We start from the raw sequence: 21,671 nt of genomic DNA on the forward strand, positions 1-21,671 counted from the left end.
CCCTTTTGAGGCACGGAAGCAGGGCCAACCATCCCTCCAATGCTGCCGTGGGCAGTATATGTCCTTGGGGGTTCGTGGAGGACAAGGAAAGGCATGAGGAGCCACAAGAAGAAGCGACGAAACTTCTGCTAATTTGGCATGCAAGGGCTCGAGTCTGTTTTTCATTTTTAAATAGAAGAAGGGTTGCATTCATATCTCGCATCTGTGAAGCAGTTCATACCGGCTTTACAAATATTACCGACGGAAACAGCCACTCCCACCTCCCACTTGTTAAATGGAAGTGGCTGAGCAGAGACAGGAGCCTCAGATATTGGGGTGTCTCTCGGGGGACCCCCCAGGGACCTCCTGCATTTTAGTCAGGGGGCTCCCACCGAGAACAGTGGTGGTCCCTGCGGGGAGGAGCTTATCAAGAGAGACCCCGGGAATCCTGCGTCCCACCACCCCCTGCTGCCCCAAGACACCCGCTCAACAGTGCGTCTCTAAGGTAGCGCCAGGCCTTTTTATGTGGAGAGCATCGGCTAGAACGCAGAGAACATTCCAGGAAATAACTGGGAGGTACGGGTTACTTCGTCTCCCTCACCATTAGTGCCCACAAGGCGGGAGGAAAACGCAGGACTCGGCTGGGAAAAGGAGTGACCTCTGGCCGCTCTGGTTTCCTTTTCAGTGGCCATGCTGGACGTACAGACAAGCAACAAGTTTTCCTGACTCACTAAGTGGGAGGGATCGACGACGGTGACATTATCATCATTATCAGCGCCCAGTGATAATACAACACTGGGTAGCAGGCCCTGACCACCCTTCACCAGTGGTCACTTAATCCGGCGATCTCACTTAATCCCCAGTGACCCTGGGGGCTAAGAGGCAGATAGTACTCATGGCCCCACTTTGCAGATGAGTAACTAGGGTTCAGAGAGGTTAAGAAATCCTCCCAAGGTCTTGGAGCTCAGGGGTAAGGACGCCACGTCTGTTTGGCTCTGCTGCCTGGGGTCCTCACTACAGTGCCGCCCGCTTGGCCACACTGGCCCGGGGGCTCTCAGCCCTGGTCCCAAGGCCTGGCTCTGCCCTCCAGGAACCTGCCTCCGGGGTCGGAAACCTCATTCCTGAGGAGGCTCTGACTACTGTGAATGAGCCCTGAGGGCCATCCACTTCCCCAAGAAAAGACCTTTGTCACTACTTACCAACAAAGAGGGTGCCCTAATTTCCTCCCACAGCCCTTGCTTCCACCCCAACGTGGTCCAGAGCTTCCTACGTTCCTTCCCACAAGCCCCTCTCAAGTCTCAAGGCTGCCTGTGTGGGGCCCTCGGAGGACTGTGGGCGGGGTGGATGGGAACATCGTGGCAACAGTTCTATTTATTGAATGTAGGTGCCACAGGAACAGCCCTTCTGAACAGCCCTTCAGGGGGGGATTATTTTAGTTCCTGATAAAGAAATCAAAGCTCAGAGAAGTCAGAGGACTTTCCCAAGGCCACACAGCCAGACTGGAATCTCTTATTGTCTGACTCCCAGGCCTGAAACATCGTTACCTAATTATCAGCCTTGTGACTCAGCTCTGTGCTGGCAGAGGACTAGGTTATTTCAGAAATACTCTCATCGTGATTTCTCTAAAACAGAGAAAAGGGGCTTTTCCACAGCAGGAAGAAAAAAAAACACGGGAACTTGGTATCGATTATTTGTTTACACAATGAGCAGATAAGGCATCATCAAAATTACACTTGAGATAGGCCAGTGAGCTGACAGGAAAGCACAGTCCCACTTGCAAAACGAGGAGAAGGGAAAGGGGGTAGGTTTCAGTATCGCAGAGCGCGAACCCCTAGCAGGCTCGCTGCGGTAGCCGCTCCGCAGCTCCTGGTGATAAAATCTCCCCGTTGTCAGTCACTGGATGGGAAACCACTTTCTCTCATCTGCAGACGCTCTTTGGAAGGTAAATGAAAGAGAGTGGTCCTTTGCAAACCTACAAAGACCGTGTGCAGCTTTTCCGTCAGCTGGATCAGATGCTTCTGGGGAAGATGTGGATGGACATGACTGCTCCCCCATCCCTGCGGCTGGGCCCAGACTCCAGCCCTTCTCTCAAAGGTCCCAAAAGGCCCTAGCTGGTTTGGCTCAGTGGATAGAGTGTCAGCCTGCGGACTGAAGGGTCCCTGGTTCGATTCCGGCCAAGGGCACATGTCTGGGTTGTGGGCTCGATCCCCAGTGCGGGGCGTGCAGGAGGAGGCAGCCAATCAATGATTCTCTCTCATCATTGATGTTTCTGTCTCTCTCTCCCTTTCCCTTCCTCTCTGATGTCAATAAATATATATTTTTTAAAAAAGGTCCCAAAAGACCTACGATATTCTACCAGCCCAGTGGGAGTCCCAGAAGGGAGCAGAGTTAGCCCAAGAGAAAAGGGAGTCTGAAACCCCAGCAGGGCGCTGGGGCCACAGTCAGTCTCAGCTGGGGGGCGTGTTTGCTTACCTGGGGCAGCGGCAGTTCACCCACTCTGACGCCGTGGCCAGTGGGGAACCTCCCTTGCCAGTGAAAGATGTGATGTTGGGCAAGGTCACAGGCAGGTCCTCCAGCGGCACGGGCACGGGGCCACAGGCCGGGCAGTGGATCATGGGGATTGGGGTGCCCCAGTAGCGCTGCCTGGAGATCAGCCAGTCCTTCAGTTTACCACTTGTCACGTCTCCACCCACTCCCTTCCTCCGGGCTTTCTGAGTCAGGGCGAGAAACGCATCCTGCCGGCTCATACCTGTGAACTGAGAGGGAAAGAAGGGATCCGTTCCTCCCTGCCCAAGAACAAGCATCGTGCCCGACTGGCATGGCTCAGTGGTTGAGTGTCGAGCTATGAACCAGGAGGTCACGGTTCGAATTCCTGGTCAGAGCACATATCCGGGTTAGGGGCTCAATCCCCAGTGTGGGGCATGCAGGAGGCAACCGATCAGTGATTCTCTCTCATCATTGATGTTTCTATCACTCTCTCCCTCTCCCTTCCTCTCTGAAATGAAAAAAAACAAAAAACCACACACGCGCGCACACACACACACACACACACACTATATATATATATATATATATATATATATATATATATATATATATAGAGAGAGAGAGAGAGAGAGAGAGAGAGAGAGAGAGAGAGAGAGGGAACAAGCACCGCCTCGTGCCACCACCAGGACTGCTGGGCTTCTCTGGGTTCTGTGCACTTTGACCTTTGTGAGCCCAGGTGCCTTTGCCCTTGTGGGCCCCTTCCTCACGGAGATCATACCAAAAAATTATATTTTATGATTGTCTGGAATAAAAATAAATATAATTTTTACCCTAAAAGCTCACTTTTTTTTCTTCTGATTTTAAAAGAAAACCTTTGGGGGGCCCTAGGCACTGCATCCACGGGGCCATCTAATGGGTAAGTGGCCCTGGCTCTGGGGCTCCCCAGGCACCCCCTGCTGAGATCATCACACACCAGCATGCAGCTGCCGGCCAAGAACTGCATCATATGCTTTTTTAAAAAATGATTGCTCCTCTGTTGGGGGGAAAAGCATTCAGAAAAGAAAAATTCAGTATTGCCCCAAAGCAGGAGTGCAGTCAAGCAGGGGAGGGACAGGCCCAGCCTGGAGAACCAGAGCACCTTTTGTACCTAAACGTTCCCATTTTACAGACAGCAGAGCCCAGAGAGCAGAGAAGAGAAACTCTTTTCACCTGACGCCTTTCAGAGGAGGAAACGAATGAGAAGAACCGGCCCTGTGGGTGCCCTGGAACCGGATCAGGCCCGTGATTGGCCCGGGGGGCACCCACATAGGTCTGACCTGTCTGCCCTCGAGCAGCTCACAGTCACGAGGCCTAGGAATAAGGGGGCACAGCCATGCTGGTCAAGGGCAGCTCCTTTCAGGAAGGGCCGGAAGTGTCCCCTGGAGTACAGAGCTCTCCCCCAGGACCCAGTTCCACTCTGGGAGGCGTCCTCCATGCCTCCCACCCCCACTGTCATACATGATTGGGGTGCACATGCTCACAAAGTCTACCTTCCTCCCTGGCCGGGTGGCTCAGTTGGTTAGAGCATCCTACCGATATGCCAAGGTTGTGGGTTTGATCCCTGGTCAGGGCACATACAAGAAGCAACCAATGAATGCATAAATAAGTGGAACAACAAACTGATGTTTCTCTCTCTCTTCCTCTTCCTCTCTCTCTAAAAACAAACAAAAAAAGAAAGTCTATCTCCACGCATCACTGTTTTTACATTCCAGAAGCTCATGAGCAAAAGCAATTTCCTGGAAGAGGTCATCTTTTCACGCAGAGAGTCCCGACATGAAGCCTCGTTACTGTGATAACCATCCTCTTCTAGAACTGGGTTCGACTTAGAGTAGGTAAACCTCTAGACCTTGAAAAAGAACATCATTTTGTTTTCACAGCTTAAGAAAGGAGGCTGCGAGACTGTTGGTGTGGGGATGAGTGAAGTGGCAGGCTTTGCACCAAAGGCAAATGTCTCCTCAGACTCATGGCAAGGTCACGAATTTAGAAGGCAGTCCTCAGGCCCAGGCCACAGGCACCCACCTCAGCGGAGCCGCTCAGCCTCTCCGTGCCGTCTGGCAACGTCTCAATGACTTCGGAGTAGGACAGGCCCAGGGTTTGGGCTGTGACGGTGTCCTCGGAGCTGGTGCAGGGAATTCCTATGGAGAGGGGAAGAAAGGACACACAACGTCTCCTTTGCAAATACCCAAACCACAGAACGATCAACAGCACCGACACTTAGCGTCAGCTTCTTCAGGGATTCGCTGCCTTTTTCCATTGCAGAAGCTACAGAAGCGCCCCACACTCGCTGGAGAGAGGGGCACCGTCTGGGAGAAACCCACCACCTAACAACCAGGTCACCATCTCGGTATTGTTTCCTTTGCGTCTTCTTCCTTTGCTTAGTTTCGTTTCAGAAATAGTTGTGATTCTAAAATATACAACCTGGGCCTGGCCAGCGTGGCTCAGGGGTTGAGCATCGAACTATGAACCAGGAGGTCACGGTATGATTCCCAGTCAGGGCACATGCCCAGGTTGTGGGCTCCATCCCCAGTAAGGGGTGTGCAGGAGGCAGCCGATTCCTCTCGTCACTGATGTTTCTATCTCTCTCCCCCTCTCCCTTCTTCTCCCTGAAGTAAAAAATATACTTAAAAAATATACAACGTGGGGTGCTTTTTTGCCACTGAAACAGTAGTCATGTCTCGGGGGGTGGGGCGGTGGGGGGGGGGGGAGGAGGGGCCTCTTCTCTGAACCCTCTCAGTGACAGAGGACAGTGTGCTCTCAGAGAGGCAGGCCGACTCCTCCAACTTTGCCGGCACCTGGAGAAATCCACGCAGCCGGGAGCCGGAAGCTGGAACTGCTTTTTCACACTCGCTCCGTTCCCAGAGGCAAGAGCACATTGTGAGTAGACATTTATTCTGCAACCCACACACCCCTGAGGAGATGGAGTCGGCATGAGTTAATCACCCCTCCAGAGGGCCAAGGCCTGCTGTTTGGGCGTCAGCGGTTCATAAAAACAGGTATTTCAGTTGGCTGTGGAGGGCCGGTGGGAGCAGCTTCCCTGGCCTCTACCAGCAGCACTGCCCCAGGTCTGACACACAAAAAGGTCCCTCCGATTGCCAGGTGTCCCCTGGTGGCCAAATGTCCCCTGGCTGAGAACGCCTGCTGTAGGGACAACTGTCACAACTGCCGACATCCTCGTGGGCGCAGCACATCTCATGGCAAATGAGACAAAACTACGGGAAACACACCAAACACTCAGGTCAGATTTCCAGAACGGCCTCTCCGGAGCCCTGGCCTGAAAGGGTGCATTCATGTTCGGGAGGCTTGCTCGCAAGCTCCTTGGTGAGATGGAAGCTCCGTGGCTCCTGTTCCAGGGGAGATTATTGACAGAAAGCACCTCCTAAAGCAAATAAACGTTCACGCGGGACCTGAAAGCTGCTGACGGGTGAGGACACACAGCGAGCAATGGAGAGCTCGTGGTCAAGAAGGTAAGATTCCTTATTCCACGTGTGCGGGCTGGAGCGGCTGGAGCAAGGCTCTTGGGCAGGTGCTGCGCCAGGGAATGTATCTGACCGTGTGAGGAATGCGCGGGGGCCACGGTGCTGGCCATGGTGCTGGCCACGTGGGCTCAGGACACGGCGCTGTTTGTGAAATGGAGGTGAGACAGCAAAATGACCGCGTTACCTCTTGTTGGATTTCTGTTTCAGTTCTTGGAGCGCAAGAGGCAATAACTCAGAAAATGTTAGTTATGTAACTGTGGGAAATCAAGACAACACAGGAGAAATGATTTTCCCAACACACCTAATAAATCAGATGTTTTTTCTTTCAGACACTCAATTTATGTCAGTACTTTGACTCAAAATACAAAAGAAAAAAAAAAAGCCACACCAGCAAGCGCTGCCATTATTGTTTATCATGGCCAGTGGTCTTAATGAATTTTACTAATGATAAAACGCATAAAAGGAGGCGATGTTATTTCCTTTAACACACTTTCTAGCTTAAGCTGTCAGAAGAGAATGCCCTGAATGACTTAATAGCTGTGTTCTGTGTGGGTGTTTCTTCAAGTCACTTTGTCAGAAACGAATCTGAGAATTGTAAGGAAAAACACGATTTTGATAAGAAATGCTATTTTCTCAGTGTGCCAGGAAACAGAGTGAAATAGCTTTCTTTGCAGGGACTGGCACTCCGGAGACCAGCTGAACCACAGTAGGGACGTGGAAAAGAGGCTTGAAGGCAGACCTTGGATTGACTGTCTGAGGCTGTGTCCTTGGTTCCTTCCAAGACTTCCTGTTGGATGCCGATCACTTAGAACGCTCATGGCTCGGCCACTGTGGCTCAGTGGTTGGGTCTCAACCCATGAACCACAAAGTCACTGGTTTGATTCTTGGTCAGGGCATACGCCCGAGTTGCAGGCTCGATCCCCAGTAGGGGGCGTGCAGGAGGCAGCCATTGATTCATGTTTCTCTCTCATCGATGTTTCTGTATCTCCCTCTCCCTTCTTCTCGCTCTAAAAAACCAATCAAAACATAATAAAAAAAAAAAATAGAATGCTCATGATGAGTAAGGCTGCCAAGGATACCCAACTTACCATTCTAAATATGCCTTCCATTGTGCTGCTGTCTCACGATCCTTTTCTTGAACAGCTCAAGCTCCCCTCTCCTCAAAGCCCTCACCAAAACCCCAGCCCGCGTGGATGGTTTGTGTGTGGAACCCCCATCTGGGAAGCTGCCGTGGGGTCTGAGACCTGAGATGGGATTTTCACCCGAGCTGTACTGTTCCCCACGTTGTAGGTACACGTCTCACCAACTAGCTCTGCTGGCAAGATCCTCGGGCCAGACATCTCTGATTATTCTCAATAGCAACTAGCAAGGTGCGATATACCTGATGCTTTCAAAATGTAGTTCTTAAATAAGGGTGATTAAATGAAGGGGGGCAATCATTTCTACAAAGAGGCAAAACGGATCATGGCGCCAACAGTCAGCTCTTTCACTTGACGGCAACAGGCTAGAATTTTAAATCTTTATCGTTGAAAGTATTACACGTGTCCCCTTCCCGCCCCCCCCCCCATTGACCCCTTCTAGCCTCCCCTTGCCCCCACCCCCACACCAGGCCTTCACCACACTATTGTTTGTGTCCATGGGTTATGCATATATGCATACAAGTTCTCTGGTTAATCGCTTCCCATCCACCCATCCTCTCCCGTCTTCCCTCTGGGATTCGACAGTCTCAGTATTTTGATTTTAAGCCTGATAACACACGATCCCAACTACACTGTAATAACTACTTACCTATTTTTGAATCCAGAGAGTCCTCAAAGTCAGCGTCGGCCGCGATGACGACAGGGACCTCCTGCTGGGTGAGCATGTTCACAGCGGTCACGGGCGTGAGGCAATCTGAAAATGAGAGTGAAGAACTGTGGATATGGTCAGAGGGCCGCCTGAAGCTCAGGGGAGACAGGCGAGAAAAATAAGCCTTAGAACATTCCTGTTTTGTGCTAATTGTCCAAGAATTTCCTCTTTGAAGGTTTTACTGGCTAATTCACACCAGTGGGAATCAAAATAGTACACGAAATTGTTCATCCATGCTCATAACCAAAGAAGTGAAAATGGCATTTTTCCTTTCCAGATGGAAGAGAAAGGACCTTCCCATCACCCCCCTTTTCCTTTTGAAAAACACCTCAAATATACCGTCAATGAGCAACACAGAAATCGACCTGTGGTAAAACTAGGAGACGTCTGGAATTCCAAACCACAGCACGTGAAGATGGACTGGGCCAGAGAGTAGAAAGTGACCGAGCAGAGAGAGTTCCAGACGCACAAAGACAAAAGTTTCTTCCCACATACCCTTCCTTAGGAGAAGCAGGAGGACGTGTTCCAGCAACACGACGGGGTAAGTCACAAAAAGGACAGACCTGGGATCCAGGAAACCGCGGATCCAGCAAAGGAAAGAGGTAGGTTATTTGCAGAACAAGGGCAGAGGGAGGTCCTAGGAGGACAGGGCGCAGTGGAGGCCCGGAGGGTGACCGTCACAAGTGAGCGGGACACAGGGCCCCAGGAAGCCTCTTGGGGTAGAGGGGAGCCAATACAGAAAACATGCAGAAAACTGAACCGAGAGGTATTTTAAAGAGCTTCTGGGAGGGTGTGGGAAGCCTCAGAAATTCAAAGAACACAAAGCAAATGAATAAAACGAGAACATTGTGAACTTCAGGAAAAACAGAGAGTTATATAAAGAGGAAAATGTAATCACAGTATCCGTGGCTCAGCTGCGAAGATATTTATGTGGTCATTATGAAGCACTTCATTGGACACTCAGTCTTAAAGGAAGGTGGTTCCAAGCGCTGCAGCGGGACGACAAGCCACACGCACACCAACCTCCGCTACACACACATGGGACTGGAAACACGAGTGAAGACCCAAAGGAAGAAGGGGCGAGAGGAGGAACGCAAGCAGTGCGTTCACTTGAGCTTCTTGTATTAAACGGTTGGATTTTTTTCATCTTCCACATAAAAATTCTGTTATGCCAGTTTTTTCAATTAGAAAAACAATTGGTCTTTCAACTTAAATGTCAGCAGATATGCAAGGATTACACAGCAGTAACCCGCATGCTTGCCACGCCTGGTCAAAATCTGTTTCTTAAAAAGAGCAAAACTCAAGTCTGAAGTTCCCGATCAGGTCTAGTTTGCCCGTATTTCTCATCAATCCCGTGCCGGTGGCGTGAAGCAGGAAGGCAGGGAAAGCATGGAGAGACCCAAAGCAGCTGAAGAACGGCTCATGGCAGGCAGGCAGACAGGTGACACTGACACTTCAGTGATTACAGAGGCAACATTCCGGGCAAAAGGGCATCCTCCCTCTGCTTAGGGCCCCCACTGCAGAGGGCAGGTCCTTCACGCCTTCTGGGAAAACCAACACATGCTCTCAGTGTTTAGCAGATCAGGGGGTGTCCGAGCAGGGGTTCCCAGGGGCAGTCTGTGGAGGTGGGGTCTGTGGCCACTAGTGTGACCAGGGCTTCCTCTCCGCGGCCCTTGCCGTGCACATCAGCACAGCAGAGCTCCTGAGAGGTCCAGGGCAAAGAAACCTGGTGACTTCGTTTACTGCAGGGTATGTGAGCACAGCAGCTCTCCGCTCCTGCTCTCCGCTCCCTGCCACGTCCCGGAAGCTGGCAGAGACAGTTTGGTTAAAGAACAAACCAACCCCATGCTGCCGCTATGGAGGGAGGAGTTAGACAATAGTGAGCAATTAATTATTCAACGTTCTGGAGCTCTGCGTCAATAACAACCCTTTAGGGAGACCTCATTTACCCTTTTGGCAAAAACATGCATTGTGCAGGCCACTGGTGACTCAGAGCTGGAATGTGTGGTTCCGAAGCCCCAGGGTCTGAATAATTTAATATTAGGAATGTAGGGAAAGCGTCCAGAAGCCAGCACAGCTTTTAGAACGCTCCCCGAAGTTCCGTCTTGATGCTTTTTTAAAAAAATTTATCTTTATTGTTGAAAGTATTACACATGTCCCTTTTTCCCTCACTGACCCCCTCCGGCCCTCCTCCCGCCCCCTCCTCCACTGTACTATGTCTGTGTCCATGGGTTTTGCATATCTGCATACAAGTTCTTTGGTTAATCTCTATCCACACCCCAACACCCCCAAAATATGTCCGTCTGTTGTATGATGCTTTTCATGGTTCCTAGTTCCCATCAAGTCAGGGCTCATGTGACATGACTCAGTCAGAGGCGGTCAGCTGAGAAAGGGAGGCAGCGCCAATGGTTATGGAAAACTAGACTGCAAGAACTCTGCAGGGAGGGACCTTACTTTTTTGCCCTCTTAAAGGAATCTGTGCCTAACAGCCCATTTAGTCCATAATCAATAACATCAGCAACCCAAGTCAGAAATCGGAAAGCTGTGTCTGGCTTTGCCACCTTCCAGTAGTTCCCAGAGCTGTCCCGCCCCTCCACGCCCATGACCGCTGTTACTCGGTCTTCACCCGCTCTTAGCGGATGGGGAAGCTGGCAATGCTTCCTCCACTCTGCCAGTCCATCGCGACCCTGTCCAGGTGTGTCACCCTCTTCCTCAGAGCCAGTCACAACCGTGAGCTGCCATGACTTTCACCTCGCTAGCACTCGTAACCCTCAAAACCCGACATCCAAGGAAGAACCGAGCCGGCTGGCGATCGGAGCCAGTTGGCAATGGTAAATGGCAATGTTCAGGTTTAAGGTGTAGCCTCAAAGGCCAAAGGAGGCATAGAGCCATAGTCACACGGTCATTTAAATTCACCTTTTGGGAAAACTGCATCCTACCCCAAGCCATTTGGCCTTGAGTGACGAACGCCACATCAGATGCTAATTAACCTAGGGACTTTGAATAAATTGGTATCTGCATAAAGAATAACTCCACTCTGAACTGAGAATTGGAAAATTCAGAGCCAAGTACAATGTTCCCGTTGGAATTATTTCAGGGATTATTAGAAAGAGGGGGGATCGAAGCTAAGGAGTCATTCGGTGCCAAAATGAAACAATCAGACCAAGTCAGACACGCTGATTCCCAAATGATCACAAAAACGCTGCTCTCGGCATTTGCTACAGTAACTTCTTCCACATGAAAATGTTTTAAATGTACATAGCGCTCTTCACGTCAGGATTCCTTCTCTGACAGCTTGCCAGCTCACTGACCCCCTATTAATACTACCTCATTGTAATCTGTGTCCCCAAATAAACCAGAAGAAAACAAATCTGAGGGCTAGATGTTGACATGGTTCCGTTTTTCAATGTTAGGTATTATCCACTATTATCCAACCACCATGGCCCCGAGGAACCTCAAAATGCTCAAGAAGTAAAAACTACGTGTTTTCCTTTGAAACTGAACAGTTGAAAAGGTCCCAATTTTTTTTAATAGAAAACAGAAGAGAGATAGGGACATTGGACTTTATAAGCACACATTGAAATTTCAACTCAAAAGAGTTATTTCTTGATTTCAATATAAAACAGCAAGAGATGAAACCGAGTTATCTGTGTCTTGCGCCAGAGTGAATTACACACGCATCTGGCCGCCTCCGCCATGACCCCTGTGAACAGTCATCTCCGTGTCCCCGAGTGCGTGGCATGTGGCGGGCTCTCAGTCAGTGGTCCCTGACTTGAACCCTGGCTCTAAGGCTGTACGTAAACGATCAGGAAACCTGAGCTGGAATGACATTGTCTATCCTTCCAACCTGATGTCAGGAAGTCTTTCATTCTGGTTACCTAAAGAAGAGCAATTAAAAAAATAAAAGCTTTATATCACCATCCAAAACATTTTTTTGTGAGTTAAATAAGTCAAATAGATCCCAGTGATTGACTGTGTGTGCTGCAGTTGATACTCTAGAAATATTTTTACAGAAATATTTACATTTCCCCAGAGACCTCCTTCTGATCCATCCTTCCGCTGGCCAGGGTCCATCTCCCCTTCCTCTGGGAAGAGCCTCTGAGTTGGTTTTGCAGACCCCCACCTTCCTCACTGGGTAGTCTTGGTGGTCTATCAGGGAAGGTCCCTGGCCTTCCCTTGGCCAAGAAAAAGGCCAGGGACCCCAGTGATACCAACCAGACACCTTTCCCTGCAGCAGGAGTCCTGAACCCCATGCCCCAAGCCCCGAGGGCGAGGGCGAGGGCGAGGGTGAGCAGGTTCCCGCAGTCAGTGGCATTCAAGAGACAGAACTAATTCCTGCTGCCCAAGCTCCCAGGGCTGCCGGTCCAAGTCCTCTCGCAGACTGGTGCTCCAAGGGTTCCTCCGGTCAGCAAGCTCCCCACAGCCTTCCAGGAGGCTCCCCTTTCCCTCCGGGTCAGCCAGAGGTGGCTGCTGGCTGGCAGCCACAGGTCCCAACGCAGTGGCACTCCCCAGATCCTCACTGGCCAAGCATATTCACTAGGCCAACTCCAGGTCCCCTCGGTCCAGTCACTCAAGAGCTCTGTTGAGCAGGACTCTGCTCATCTGCTCCGATTACTATGTGAGTCTGTTAAAGTAATAAAATTAAGTTGTTGAAAATGTTGCCTCCAGTTCTCAGTGGCTTCCTTCCTGCCCCAGTGCGTACCGTTTTATTTGATAACGGAATTATTAATGAAGCAGAAGATTCTATTCCTATCAGAAAAGAGCTGTAGATCCAGATTCTATTTAAAGGGAAAGCGTTGAGCTTCCCGACAGAAACTCAAAAAGCACACAATCTAGTAGCTCAAAGTGAAGCCAGGGGGGTAACTTAACATTCAAAACTCTTTTGTAATCCCCATGCCTTAAAATAAAAAACGAAGAAGTCAGGCCGAGTTGAAGACAAATCCCACAAGATGACATGTGAAAGACAGTGAACTTTGAAACACCGTGAGGCATAATATAAGACATGATCCTCCTCCGTCTTAGCCTCAACTTGCCAACTCACCTCTGCCAGGGACCAGTGCCTTCCGCAAGGCTTCCTTCAGAGGGCTCTGCCCGTGTAAGAGCCTGTGGCCGGGAGTGACAGCCACGTGGGATGTGCCATAAATGGCCTCGGGGGTGGCCGTGTAGGCGGTCAGCTTCTCTCCTGTGACTTGCCCGTCCACCTGGCAGGGAGAGAGCAGAGTAGTCATTCCCTTCTCAGTCCTCCCTCTGGGCTATTGTGCTCCCCAACCTCATCCCCTTCTCCCCACCCCATCAACTGCAAATAGTGGGGCCAGCTTCTGGCCACAGCCCCAGGGACCGGGGGTTAGAGATGGACCCGGCAGGGGCAGAGGAGGGCGGAAGAGGAGGATCACAGCTCCTCCTTCAGAAGCCCCGCCTGGTGTCCCCCAGCAGGTCCACTTGGGCCCGGATCGAAGGTGGTCAGAGCATGCTCAGAGAGAGGCCGTCACTGCTGGAAATCTCACCACCTGCTCGGAAAAGCAGTGGAAGGAAAAGCCCATGTCAGGGTCTGATTTTCAAAGGTTTTAAAGCACACACTCTCGGTCTGATGGGGGCTCCCAGGTCTGAGCCCAGAGGGAGCTGGTCACGTGGGTGAGGACATGGCACGGGAATCGTGAGCCCAGCGACAGGCAGCGGGTGCTCAGTGGACACCAGCCACGGCTGTCAGGAGGAAGGAGCCTGGAAAGGGGGGTCAACTCTGTCTCCCGGCTGCTGCCCCCTCTGAGGTTTTGATTGGGACTGAGGTGAGGGAAGGGTTTGGAGCTAAATGAACTGGGCACACAGGTCTTGATTGGAGGAGGCGACATCAGAAGGATAAAAAGAACACCCAGGCAGGAAATGGCAACAGAACAACTTCCCAGCCAGCAGAGACAAAGAGGAAAGTTTGAGGGGACCTTCCAGAGCAGGTGGGCCTTCAGCAGTGACCTTCGGCAGGTCCCCTCTTGTGGACCCTGGGGAAGCCCAGACCCTAACAGCTTCACGTCTGTGTAGTCCATGCGTTCGTTAGCCTTGCCTCCCTGTTTTGGGACATGAACCCCCTTGAGGATACAGTGAGGGCTGTGGACCCGCTGCTTAGGAAGTGCCCACACATACATTGTGCACTTAATTTCGGGGAGTTCATGGACCCACCAGAACACCCTCTAGATCTGCGCTGTCCAACGTGGTAGCCAGAGCTACGAGCGGCCTCGAGCACTTGAAATGTAGGTGCCATAAGAGGACAACAGCAGGATTTGAAGACTTTGTACCGAAACAGGAGTGTTAACAATAAACACTTCATACTTTTTTTAAAATTGCTCATATCTTGAAACAGTAATATTCTGAATAGAATGGGTTGAACAGAACATGCTATTAAAATTAATTTCACCTGTTTCTTTGCACTGTAAAGGTTGTGGCTACTGGGAAATTTGAAATTACGTGTGGGACTCCCGCTCTTTTCACTGGACACGCTGCCGTGGAGCCTCAGGTGCTGGGCTGGTCAAGGGGTTGCGACAGAGCAGAGGGCCTGGCCAGCACCACCTGCTGGGAAGGCCCTGCCGCTCACCTTTAAGGTGAAGTCCAGGTGGCAGCCCACACAGTCCCCGATCCAGTGGGCCTGCATGCTTTTGATTCCATACCACTCCGGGAGGTCTGCCAACGAGTCCCGCATGGCCTGGAGGGATGAGAGAGAACGGAGAGCGAGATGCACAGGTTTGAGAAAGTGAATGATTCGGGGCTTGCTGAGGAAGGACTGGAGCGGGGAGGGGGACACAGGGGGAGACTTAGGAATTAGGCCTCTTCTTTTTTTTTAATATATTTTATTGATTTTTTACAGAGAGGAAGGGAGAGGGATAGAGAGTTAGAAACATCGATGGGAGAGAAACATCGATCAGCTGCCTCCTGCACACCTCCCACTGGGGATGTGCTGGCAACCAAGGTACATGCCCTTGACCGGAATCGAACCTGGGACCTTTCAGTCCGCAGGCCGACGCTCTATCCACTGAGCCAAACCGGTTTCGGCGAATTAGGCCTCTTCTTGTTCGCTTGCCAATCAGAGGAGCCCAACAGAGGTGAGAAGCAGAGGTGCTTGCTCATCAAGACTCAGTTTCATGCGATGGGTCTGGCCAACGTCTCTATTCACTGGGGGCCTGGGCATAGGCAAAGCAGGATGTGCCAGAGCCCCTAACAGGAAGGTTAATACAGTCATTCCCCCTTATCCGTGGGGGATGAGATCCAAGACCCCAGTAGATGCCTGAAACCGCAGATGGTACAGAACCCAATATATACTATGGTTTTTCCTATGTGCACATTCCTGTGATAAAGTTTAGATAATAAAGCAGCATAGTAAGAGACTAACAACAACTAATATTAAAATAGAACAATTGTAACAATAAAAGTTGTATGAATGTGGGCCTCTCTCTCCGGTAACTGAGACAGCTAAGTGACTAGAGTAGCGTATACAGCGTTGGACAAAAGGGATGATTCACATCCTGGGCGGGATAGGGAGTGACTGAGCAAGATTTCCTCGTGCTACTCAGGACAAGGAGCAATTTAAAACCTGTGACAGCACCTGCCGCCTCTCCCGTCCCCTGCTTTGCTGAGCCACGGCTGATAAGCCCTCTGGGTGAGTTTTCCTCTAGGTTGCATTGTCTAGGCTGGGAGACTTCTGGTGGAGGCGCTTTGCTTAAAATATTCAGATCTCAGAGAGGACAAAAGATTGAAATAGAATGAAATGGGAATATTTTGATATGCTAATTATGGGAGAGAGAAAAACCCTCCTGCTTAATGCCTTACCAAACTTATGAATATTTTTTTAAAAAAACGAAAGCAATTTAAAAATAAACCAAATGAAATCAACATCGTGAGAATAACCCAGCAAGCCCTTTTCAGTCCCCACTGAGAAATGAGCATTATTCATGGCTGGTTTTTGATGAACACCTGCTCTGAGCAGCCTCTCCCTCATCCCAGGGCTGGCCCTGCTCCACCTGAACAAGAGGGTGGCGAGTATTCACAACCCGACAGTGGTTTGGTCTGAAGACCTGTTTTTATATGTTTGTTCGTTTGATTGATTTAGGTTTTCGTTGAGATGATAGCCTTCCTCCCTTTTTTGGTGTTGCAATTACAGTGGTAGTACACGGGATTCATCTCATTTCATGCCCTTACATTAGGCAAACAATTGGCAGAGACTCCCTCCCCCATCCTGGCCAACCTGGAATTATGGAAATCTTACTGGTTCACAGAATCCCAAAACCTTGGGCGAGAGCAGGTTTTGAGACTCTTTTTTAAACGTCTACAAAATGCCTTTTCAGATCAAATGGAGGGAACCCAGCATGTAAGAGCCGAAAGCTGAGCCATGCTGGGAGATGCCCTGTGCTCTCTCCGAGCCCTCTCCATCAACTCCCAGAGCTTGGGCACCATTTGGAAGCCATTCATTTATTCAGCTCCCCTCACTTAACAAATGAAAAAATGGCTCACTCAACCAAGTCAACGGCAGACCCAGCATCATGAATGATCCAAATCTTCAGATTGGATAAACTGTGCTTCGTTTCCTGGTCTCTTTAGGTAAATTAAACAAAAGATAACGTCTTCCATATGGAAAACCTAGAAGTTAATTATATAAGTGGGCTTCTCATTCCATGTGTTACAAATAATTCCTGTATTTAATGCTCATTTGAAGCCACGTTAAAGTTGCCCTGTGGTTATTGCTGAGCACTTAGAGAAATCCTGTGGTTTACAAAAAGGCCTCATAATCACTTAGTTGCGATCAGTCTGCAAACACGGCCATGGTGGCCACGTATGTACCATGTGGATGCGGATGCTGTAAGGAGTTGAACTGAACGGAATATTAACGAGTCTGACTAGGAGCCCACGTTTAAGAACAGGAAGTAGAAGGAGGCAGGCTGAAGCTCACATCTAATCAAAAGAGGCTTTCGTAACACAAAGTATAATCAGGAATAAGAAAGAGGAAGAGTTAAAATAAAAAGCTGAGGATAAGAAGAAAATTAGATATAACCTGGCCAATCAGACTCTTTCGTCAAAGACACAGAAATAAATCCGTATTTCCCCCGGGAAGACAGTATGTGCGCTAACACATTAACCACCACATGCCATGGGACCACAAGTGAGGATTCTAGAAGGAGTGGTTTTAAAACATGATATATTTCAGAAGACCTTGATGAACAAACGCAGGCAAAATGAGAAATCCAGACCTTTTAAAACCATTAGCTTAGATTTATTGGCTCCCATGGGGGGCTGCAACGCCAGGACCTGCAGAGCTGGGCATAGATTTGAGGCAGAATGAAAGAGACAAGATGAAATGGGGAGACTTAATTAAAACGGGTACTTTCTAAAAGCTTAACACTTAGCCTCCTTCTGAACCAGTGTGGTCTGATTAGCAATTACTTTTGTATTACAATCTGTATGTTTTTTTCTAAAACTTTTTCTTGTTGCCAAGGTTTCTTTATTCTTCTTTAAAAAAAATCTTTTCAGTGCACTCACTCCAAAAGCACAGTGTATATCTGAGTTCTAATAAAGGAAAATCAATTCGAAAGCAGTAAGATGTTTAACAATCTAGATATCCTCTCTAGACTGTGCTAGAGGAATAAACCTCCTCTCATCCTCTTGCAGGAAGTTAGGCACAAAGATTTATCCATTAAAAATCTCATCTGGCAGGATGTTTACCTCCCTCTGACAGCCCGCGTTAACTTCTCTTCTGAAATGTTTTATGTATGCCTAGCGAAATCCATTTGTTGTGACTCTCAGTGCAAAAGATTTATTTACAAATACAGTTCGCTCTTTTCAAAAAAAAAAAAGCTTTATTGTTGAAAGTTTCACATATGTCCCCTCTTTTTTCCCCCATCGACCCCCTCCAGCCCACACACATTCCCCACCCCCCCACCCCCAGTTGGCTCTCCAAGAGCGCCAGTCCCAGTGAGGTGCTACTAACCCAGAAGGGAAACAATCACGTGTAAGCAAGGCATCCTGCTAATGAGGTGTGCCTGGGCAGCAGGTTCGGGCTGGAGGGGTGGCAGGGGCAAAGGACAAGAGGTGCCCACCAGCCCACACAGACAGCAAGTGGGCATCTCAGAGCCATGCGAAAGGGCTACCGTGCAGCTTCCCAGCGGCTGGGAGGATGGACGTGCCTTCTGGGTGGGGCCATCGGGGCGGCCCCACGTGCGTGCTCTGTGGGAGAGCATGTGCAGAAGGAACCCTGGAAGCCAGTCAGGCTATCCTCTTTGCACCCACAAAGCCACGTATTCACGATGGCCACGCTTAGCAGCCTTTCCCACTGCTTCCCACCGCCTTGTCAGCAGCAGGACTGTTCTAAGGCCACTGACTTCCAGGAGACAGCGCTGGAGGCTCTGAAATGTCACCACCACCCTCCTAACGACGCAGATGACAGAGGCCAAACTCTCCCAACGACAGAGCCACCTGTCTGATGAGCCAGCTTCCGATTCCCAGAGGCCACCACCTCATCTCACCGCCCGTGGTACCCAGGACAGTGAGAGGCTGTGCCTGCACCCCACCATGGCCTGAAAGGGCAGCTCTGTTCCGGGAAAGAATAAAATGGAGACAGCCGTCCCAGGGGACATTCTGCTCAATTACCTTCAACTTGGCAGCTTGCCTATAAATAAATGTAAAGCTTGCCAGAACATAAGACCATCCTTTTCCCAAGACTCTCGCGTCTAAAGACGTGTCAATAAAGGCCATCGTAACCCAGCTATTAGGCTGCTTTGTTTTGTGGCTCTCAATATGACAAGAGTCATCATGAAAATTTTGGAAAAGACAGAAAGGATGAAGAAAAATACGAATTACACAAGTCAATTTAAGCACCCAGGGTGACCACCGTTAATATTTTATTCTGAATCTCCCATCCTACTTGCTCCCATCTTCCCTGGACTCTAAGATGCAAGTTTCCCCACACACTCTGACACTGGGCCATGTCTTGCAGTCAATGGTGTCTCTGATTGACAGCGTTTTTCTTTCTCAGTGGAGCATAACATCTAAAACCAATGGTGTTAGAACTGAACAAATATAGGAGGAGTGTGTGTGCCTGTGTATACGTTCTTACACAGTAAGACCATGCTCTTCATATATTCTTTTTAACTGGAGTCTGCGTTTTACCAAGGTTTATAACTTACCACAGTCCTGGAAATGATCAAGTCTCTATTCTGAGCAAAGCTGATACTTAGAGCTAACCACCTGGAATAGTAAGCAAACCACAAGAAACAAGGTGCTGTGGGACACTGTCCCTTTCTAGAAGAGGAGACTTATTTTGAAAACAAAACAATGTACTATGGAGCGATATGTATCTGTTGTGACTGTTTCCTTAACAGCAGCAGCGGCCACGGGCTCAGCCTCCTGCTCCCCGAAGGCCCCGGGATAAGGACAGGGCGTTGGGGCGGAGAATAACGATGCAGAACATGACCCAGCTCCAGCTCCGAGAGGCCAGCAGGCCAATTCCGTCAGGAACAAACTAGAAAACCTCTAATCACTGCGCTTGCCATTACCGGCCTTTGGTGCCCTCCCCGTACCTATCACATTTCCTGACTTGCTAAGGCCCTGCCTTCCTGCCACGCACACAGACTGTCTGCCTTCTGCACGAGGGTCTCGCTTGGTTGCTTGGGAACCGGTGCTCAAGAGCAGGTGGAAGGACGCAGGTCTGGGACTGAGGGGACTCCGGCCGGGCCTGGCCTTCCTGGGCTCGGGGAGGGATGGGCCGGCTCGGTCATTTTTCAGGACACCTCCGCTGGCAATCAGCGCCCTAGGCAGCAGGAGGAGGACAGGATGTGCGCTGCTTGAAGTACGGGAGCACCTCATCCCGCTATTTTAATTTGGTTCCAGACATCAGATTGATTTTGTAACTCCGAGCAGCAGCAAAGGCATGAGGGTTTTTTCCTGCCATTTGTTTCTCAGATCAGGACAGGGATTCAAAAGCTTGGGGGACTCTGAGCTAAAGGTAGGGGAACCTGCTCAGGGTTCCCTCAAGTGTCCTCTAGCTTTATTATTATTTTTTTTTAAAATATATTTTATTGATTTTTTACAGAAAGGAAGGAAGAGGGATAGAGAGTTAGAAACATCGATGAGAGAAACATCGATCAGCTGCCTCCTGCACACCCCCTACTGGAGATGTGCCTGCAACCAAGGTACATGCCCTTGACCGGAATCGAACCCGGGACCCTTGACTCCGCAGGCCTATGCTCTATCCACCAAGCCAAACCGGTTAGGGTGTCCTCTAGCTTTAAAACCCAAATGTCTCCCTGAGCTAACGAGGCTCATTGGGGACCCTCACCAGCTCTCCCTGGCACACCCAGCGGCCCCACTTCCCCCAACCAGGGGCGGATAAGTTCCCTGCCCCTGAAGTCCACACTCACAGCGCTGCCCCGATCGAGGCCACATACGGATGTGACTGGGCAGTGGTGCGGACGTTCTGGAGGCGGGCAGAAGGCTCTGCCTTTAGCGAGAAGAAACCTAACCGTCTGTATCATCTAGAAACCCCAGAGGTTTCTAATCCCAGGGCCAGGCCCAGCCCTGCACCAACTCTGGTGACTTTCCCAGGCAGGAGCTCCCAGCTGCTTCCTGCTGACTGGGGCTGGACGGGGACACATGTCTGATCCGCTCCAGGCAGCCCCCTGCTCGCCTGGGACGTGCTGGGAACTGTCAGCCTCAAGCGCCTACTTTCCTTTGAGTCTCGGCCCCGCTCCCACTCCTGAACTTGAGGGGTGGCTCCCCCTGTGCCCCGTGGGTCCCCCTTCCCCCCAGGAGGGCTGAGAGGACAGGACAGGATGGAAGGTGAACTGTGTTCACCCTCAGGCTTAGAAGAGGGAAGATCCTGGAGCGGCAGGTTACAGAGGAGAGAAGCTATCACACAAAAGGAGGAGACTAACAGCTCCCTCGCTCTGTGCCACAGGGAGCGTGAACCGATCCCAGGACAGAAGCGTCTGCTGTTTCTAGAGGGGACAGTGGTTCCGGCGGGACGCTCGCTCGGGGCTGAAAGTGCCAGCCGGGGCCAGAGCTGAGCGCTGGGGCTTGCTGCCACTCAGGAGTTACAAGGGGGGAAGCATGAGGCCACCCCAGCCCTGAATGACCGTAGAGGGACATGGTGGAGAGGAAGCACTAATAGCTCTAAGGCCCCGGGGCTGGTAAGAGGGAACCCTCGCAGTAGACGAACCCTCGCATAACCACATGAAATCTGGCTCCGCCCGAGTCCTCCCAGCCTTTATCCCAACACCCTGCAGATAAGCTGACGGCTCCTTAAACCTTTCTCACTTGCTCCTCTTGGTTCTCAGAAACTTTGCCCCCTCGGCCAACATCGCCCTTGTTGGCACACATGTGAAGACCCAGGCTGCACACACGGGAGGGGGCAGGGACCACAGGCTCTCCTGGAGGCAGGAGGCAGGGTGGGGCCAAGGCGCCAACCTCACTGACCAGTCCATCTGCAACGCTTTCTGGGCGGGGCAGGGTGACGGCTGCTGTTACCGGAGGCCTTTCCTGGCAGTACCCGTGAGCCAGCCTCGGTCCTGGGGCCGAGGGAGGGTCTGAGACAGCCAGGAAACAGGCCCAATTTCCCAGAGAAAGCCAGACGCTTTCACGAGCCACTCCGGGCTCAGGACTGGAACCAGGCTGCCCAAAGGTCCCAGAGTGCCGGGCACTCTCAGGCCCCAGGGGCGCGGGTTGGAGACGTATCTGCCCCATTGTTCCTCCTGCGCCTCCCCACAAGCTCCTGCCCCGCACCCCACCTCCCCTTCCCTCACCATCTCTCCAGCCCCTACCTTCACTCTTTGCAGGCCCAAACAGGACCGGTGCATTCTTCCAAAGGCACCTCTG

General features: G+C 50.7%; 1 protein-coding gene across 2 annotated transcripts in view; it reads right to left on the minus strand.

Moving 5' to 3' along the window:
- LARS2 (leucyl-tRNA synthetase 2, mitochondrial) overlaps nucleotides 1-21,671 on the minus strand; it is a 114,592-nt gene that overhangs the window by 32,425 nt on the left and 60,496 nt on the right. For both annotated transcript variants that reach the window (XM_080676625.1, XM_080676624.1), the window contains 5 exons: nucleotides 14,410-14,517; nucleotides 12,871-13,030; nucleotides 7,770-7,874; nucleotides 4,525-4,640; nucleotides 2,452-2,735 (listed from right to left, as the gene is read on the minus strand). In XM_080676625.1, coding sequence (XP_080532751.1) covers nucleotides 2,452-2,735; nucleotides 4,525-4,640; nucleotides 7,770-7,874; nucleotides 12,871-13,030; nucleotides 14,410-14,517 — 773 coding nt within the window. The remainder of the gene's footprint in view (nucleotides 1-2,451; nucleotides 2,736-4,524; nucleotides 4,641-7,769; nucleotides 7,875-12,870; nucleotides 13,031-14,409; nucleotides 14,518-21,671) is intronic.

Source organism: Plecotus auritus (genome assembly GCF_963455305.1).
Source record: "Plecotus auritus genome assembly, chromosome: 6".
Classification (NCBI taxonomy): Eukaryota; Metazoa; Chordata; class Mammalia; order Chiroptera; family Vespertilionidae; genus Plecotus; species Plecotus auritus.